At 39.2% G+C, this 6,005-nt stretch overlaps 1 protein-coding gene across 1 annotated transcript; it reads right to left on the bottom strand.

The window, feature by feature from the left end:
- Positions 1-1,334: 1,334 nt before the first annotated feature.
- On the bottom strand, positions 1,335-3,343 carry LOC110101944 (UDP-glycosyltransferase 73C4-like). Its single transcript, XM_020830054.2, has 2 exons — positions 2,401-3,343; positions 1,335-2,116 (listed from the first exon to the last, which is right to left on the bottom strand). The coding sequence occupies exons 1-2, from the start codon at positions 3,136-3,138 to the stop codon at positions 1,364-1,366; spliced, it is 1,491 nt and encodes a 496-aa protein (XP_020685713.1). The 5' UTR covers positions 3,139-3,343; the 3' UTR covers positions 1,335-1,363.
- Positions 3,344-6,005: the final 2,662 nt, after the last annotated feature.

Here is a 6,005-nt window from a genome sequence, read left to right as displayed (position 1 = left end):
GTTAAGGCTACACGAAAAAAAGGGGGAAATTAAAGAAAAGTCAGTATTTTATAAAACTTAATCTGATCAACTATTTCAATCTACTAGGTAAGACCTTTCTCTTTTCTAGAAAAATTTGAACATATGTTGGGATGAGCAAGTTAATTGATGGACATCGGACACAGTTAAAGTCTGAAGCCTAATGAAAATGCGTCACGTTATCTGGTACTGAGCAATACTGAGACTCGGTACCGAGTGATGTGGAGCATTTTCATTGGGCTCTGGACGGCGTTTGGCGTCCGCACAAAATAATTGCTCCCAACCATTGGCACTTAGTGTTATAATTCATGATGGAAGATACTATTTCTCATCTTTTTTTTTGCTTATGTGACATTTCACTCAACCGTATATGTTCTCCATGATACCAAGTCTATTTATTATTATGATATAAACATTATTTTTTCATGCATATTTACTCTTTCTTTAATCTAGTTTACACTTATTTTGAATTCAAATTTATTATGTATAAATATTGAGTTATATCTCTTGAACTATACAATTGAATTGCATAATCTTAATGGTTGTTGTGTTATCTCTTAAAATTTGCTCTATTATATTATGGTTGTTGCATTACATCTCTTTTAATTTGTTGTTGTGATTGTACTCACAATATTGCACCAGTCTTATAATCTGTTGTGTTATAATTCATTTTTAAATCATTTTCAAACCAAAATAAAACAATCTTTAAGTCATGATCAAACATTCCTAAAACTAAAACTTAAAAATTTTTAAATCATATTCTAATAATATTTGAATAATGATTGTACAATAATTGAATCATCTTTAAACCAAATTCTTATTGAAGCAATATTTGAACATGATCAAACTTTATTTAATCGATGTTCTAATCATATTAAAATATTACCAGAATATGGTAATTAGTTCCAACATTGTTCAAAAAATGTTCTAAAAAGTATTGAATATAGACCAAAACCTTGCTATAATGTATTTTGAATCTTATTTGAGCTACTTTTAGCTATAATGTAGTTTGAATCTTATTTAAGTATTAAATGAATTTGGTTCTCATTAAACATTGAGAGGATCAAAGATTCTAATTTTATATTTTATTTATTATTTAATATTATTAGTTTATAATAATTAAATTATGAACAATTCTTCTTCTTTCTCTTAATGGATTGAGAAAATACAAAATGACTTACCCTAAAGAGAAAACATATATTTATTCATACCTCAACAAAACAACATACAATTTCCTTTTGAAAATGCTAAAAATAGATACAACACAAATCAAAGTAGCTATATGCATTCCAAACAAATTTTCTAGAGAGAGAGAGAGAGAGAGAAAGAAAGGCTTAATCAAGCCTCATTCCAAATGCTTATTTTCTCCCTTAGCAAATTGGATTATCTTCTTTACATTCTCAAACGAAGACCCTCCTACCTCGATCGCCTTCCTTGCCTTCTCCGACAACACGCTCGCCCTCTTCCTCCTCTCGTCCCCTTCTTCCCCTCCTTGCATCACCTTCTCCACCACCTTCCTCACCTCTTCCCCCTTCACCAACGCTTTCTCACTCATCTCATCCACAAACAAAGTCGGTACCTTTGCCCCAACTGCAACCCCAATTCTCAAAACATCCACCACCAATCTCTCATTCACAAACTGGTCTCCAAATCTCGGCCATGTCGCCATCACCACTCCAGCTGCAATCGCCTCCAACGTCGAGTTCCACCGACAGTGTGTCATAAATCCGCCCACTGCCCCATGGCCAAGAATCATTGCTTGTGGCGCCCATCCTCTGATCACCATCACCCTCCCTTTCGTTCTTTCCTCAAACTCCGACAACCAATTCTCGACTTCCTCGCTCTTATCTGCCTCATTCACCACCCAAATAAATGACAATTGTGAAGATGATGCAGACTCAAGCCCTTGCCCGATCTGCACTAGCTGGGAGATGGGATTGCGTGACAAGCTCCCAAAGCTCACAAACATGACTGAATTGGGGGCCTTGGAATCCAGCCAGCTCAATAACAATACAGTGTCGATAGAAGAAGCTTTTCCTCTCATGGCCTTGCCGTCCGAGTCCTTGTTGGCAAGTGACAATGGCCCGATGGGCCATACCTGTAGCAATGAGAAATGGACGGTTCAAAACATTGTGATTGTGACATTAATTTGTTACTTTTCATTGAAGAATTCAAATTTAAGCCGACAAGCTACAACCATGGAGTCAACATCTTATTTTTCTGGATGACAATTTCATATGAAATTCCCATTCATGATTTAATTTTTAAGAAGATTTGAGCATGAATTATCAAAGAGATCGAATAATTAAGGACTCATGCTTTCTTAATTATACGCACGGCTGACTAATCATTATAAGCTCGGAACTAAATATCAAAATATACCTTCTTCCCAATCTCCTTCCCGAATTTATCCAAACTTGACTTCTCCAGCTCCTCGAATGTGTTCATCACAACGCCGCACGCCGACTTCTCAGTCTTGTAAAACTCCTCACTTTCCTTCTCCCATTCCGGCCTATCCATCAAACTCATCACCTGTGCCTTCATCACCTCCACCGGTTCCGGCAACTCCGGAACCTTGAATAGCTTATAATCATCATCAATGCTTTTCAACACCTGGTGTTTCTTCAAAAGACGGGAGCAGAGTATATAGAAACAGGACGGTCCATGGAAGATTATGTGAGGTATGCCGAGGCTCTCAGCCACCGCACCAACCCAGGAGTTCATGCTGTCGAAGATAATGCAGTCGGCCGTCGGGTTTGTAGCAGTGAGGTAAAGCTTGACTTGCTCTCCAAAAAGGGAGAGGGCTTTCATGAAGGGTTTGAAGAGATCAGGGGAGGAGATGAGGTCAACATTTTCGCAGCCGGCGGGGAGGCCGACGTCGGCGGAGTGGAAGGGGAGTTGGACGAAGCGGACGGGGAGTTGGGAGTTCTCGATGCGGTCAATACTGGGGCGGATGCGGGCGGCGTTGACTGGGGTGGTGATGAAAGTGACGAGGGCGCCGGAGGAGGCGAGGAGGCGGGCCACGTCGAGCATGGGGATCATGTGGCCTTGAGCCATGAAAGGGATCAGGATGATGTGGGCCGGGTTGGGGTCGGAGTTGTGGGTGGATGACCCGTCCATGGTGGCTAATTTTGTTCGTTATCTACGAGAAAGAGAGAGATGGATGCTATTAAATATTTATAGGCTACAGATCTACATCTCTTTGAACTGTTTGAAGTCGTTTGTTGGGCTTCAAAGGCACGCGTGGTCTTGGTCGCTGCTTGCCTGGCCGCCAAGCTGTCAACGCATGATGTATTATACATAGTTCCAGTCGGGGTAAGCTTAAGCGCCATCAGCATTCAGCACGTGTGTTTATTTTTTTTAATTTATTTAATTTTTACATACTAAGATTTCATTTGGACTGATTTTTTGTTGCTTCTTAAAGTAGCTTCTTAGTTCAATATTTAAATTTTTTTACTAATAAGCTACTTTAAGAAGCAACAAAAAAGCTGTTCCAAACGAAGTCTAATGACGGCTTTCTTTATGCTTCTTAAAGCTGCTTTCTAGCATAAAAATTAAAATTTTTGTGCTAGAAAGTTGATTTAAAAAGCAATAAAAAAGTCGTCCCAAGGCTTCGTTTGGGACGACTTTTTTATTGCTTTCTAAAACGGAGTTTTAATACAAAATTAAAAAAAATTGGTAGCCTAAGGCTTCGTTTGGGACGACTTTTTTATTGCTTTCTAAAACGGAGTTTTCATACAAAATTAAAAAAATTGGTACTAAAATTCCATTTTAGAAAACAGTAAAGCCATTCCAAACGAAGCCTAAGTTAAAGCGAATCACATGTTGTTATATTATCTTAAACTTGGGCGGGTATATATTATTTAATTGTTACCCTTAGACTATCTCAAATAATTATACATTTTTTTCTCTTGAACCTTCAATCAAGAGATAATGTGATTTAATTTTATTATTTTTATTGTATGTGGATCTTGAAAGATACCAAAGAATGAGGGAACTAAACCTACATTCAAATATCTGAAAAGTATATTTGAATGAAAGCTAGCCCAATCCCTAAGACTAGAGTGAACTCGCTAGACATACCCACTTAATAGTTTGCCTAGCTATTTGGTTAGCATTTTCATTTGCCAGATCATAATAAGATTTTTGTGTGGAAATTTATGTTATATTGAGTAGGTTTGAATTTGTGCAATTATTCTATATAATAATTCAGGATGCAACAAAGGGCATCATGGCCCTGTCCACTGTGTACGTTTCTCTCGCGATGTTAGGTCTTATGCATCAGGTTCCTGGCAAATTATTGCATCCGGTGATCGGATGTGGAGATAGGTCCAGATATTAATAAAATATTATTTTAAATTAAGCGCATCAAAAGCGTAGGTAACGCGCAGGTAATGCGCAGGCAAAGCGCAGTCAAAAGCGCAGGTAAAGCGCAGTCAAAAGCGCAGGTGACGTGGCAATTTTTTATTGGATGCCCGAACCTATTCTCCGCATCTGGTGACCAGATGCAATAATTTGCCCAGGTTTCGAGGATGGCACCATCAGAATCTGGCACTAGTCGTATTACATTTGATGATAACGAGAGTTCTCTTGCCATCAGATTCCTCCTAGATCACTCTCGGATCATCGACTATCGCCAGGCTTCTACCCGGCCACCAACTGACACCAGACTTTTATCTGGCCACCGACTGACGCCGGACTTTTGTCCAACCACCAAATGATGCCTAACTTCTGCTCGGATGTCGGAGTTCCACACGACCACCGACTGTGATCTTCTTGATCTCCATTGCCAGACAATGGTCTTTCTGACCATTGTTGTCCGCCGACTATGGTCCTACGTACCTGCCCCTGTCGCCAGAAAAAGGTCTTTCTAACCAATGTCATATGTCGATTACGGTCCTTCCGACCTCTGTCGTCAGACTATGGTCTTTCCGACCCTCTCCGCCCGCTGACTACGGTCCTTCCAATCTTTGTCTCATGCTAACTATGGTCCTTCCGACCCTTATCGTCTACCAACTACGGTCCTTTTGATCTTCATCGTCAAACAACGGTACTTTTGACCTTTGTTGCAAGTTGTCGCCGACTATGATCCTTCTGACCTTCATCGTCAAACAATGATCTTTCTGACCTTTGTTGCCTGCCGACAATGATCTTTCTAACCACTTTCACCCAACTACGATCATTCTGACCTCCGTCGCTCGTCGACTATAATCCTACCGACTAAAATCCTACCGACTAAATAAACATGTCAATACTAATTCTTTCAATTCCCACCATGTAATGCATTCAATATGATGTATAATTGTTACATCAAACCAAGGCCTTCCCTCAAGGAAGGACCTCATTTGTAATTGACTATAAACACTAATAGATTCATTCAAATTGGGTGAGACCTCATGATTTTCACCCCTTTTAAGAGTTTCTATATAAAAATTCTGGATTCTCTTATGAACGCTACACCATGTGATGAATTTTCGTACAAACCTAAGACGCTAACGAATATTCCATGACACAACACTCATGATCCTCTTAAACATGACATGCATTCATACTAGATTTTGTTTGTAAATGCCTCTATTTTGTTTTCCCCTCTGTTTGCATTTCAAGGTAGCAGAATAATCTCTCTCTCTCTCTCTCTCTCTAATATCTTAAGACTACTTATTTTACTCGACCACTAGACAAATAAATTCATATACGTTTCAAGAAATGAAAAATATCATACTTCCCTCAAGGAAGGGAATAATTATTGTGTCCGGACACCGAACGTGTCCAGAAACTAATAAAAAAAACACCATATCATTAGTCGCTCGGTACCGAGCTCGGTATAGAGCTCGATACCGCTCGGTACCCTCGGTACTCTGTCCGGACACAATAAAAATTCCAAGGAAGAGCCTCATCATTGATGCTATGATTTGTAGATTTTTATCAACTATTTAGGATGTAACTTTCTATCTTCAAATCAGTGGCATAGCACTAGAGATTTTTAT

This window comes from Dendrobium catenatum, unplaced genomic scaffold, assembly GCF_001605985.2.
Source record: "Dendrobium catenatum unplaced genomic scaffold, ASM160598v2 fragScaff_scaffold_974, whole genome shotgun sequence".
Lineage (NCBI taxonomy): Eukaryota > Viridiplantae > Streptophyta > Magnoliopsida > Asparagales > Orchidaceae > Dendrobium > Dendrobium catenatum.
The sequence above is the reverse complement of the archived record's forward strand: the minus strand, read 5'-3'. Positions and strand labels throughout refer to the sequence as shown.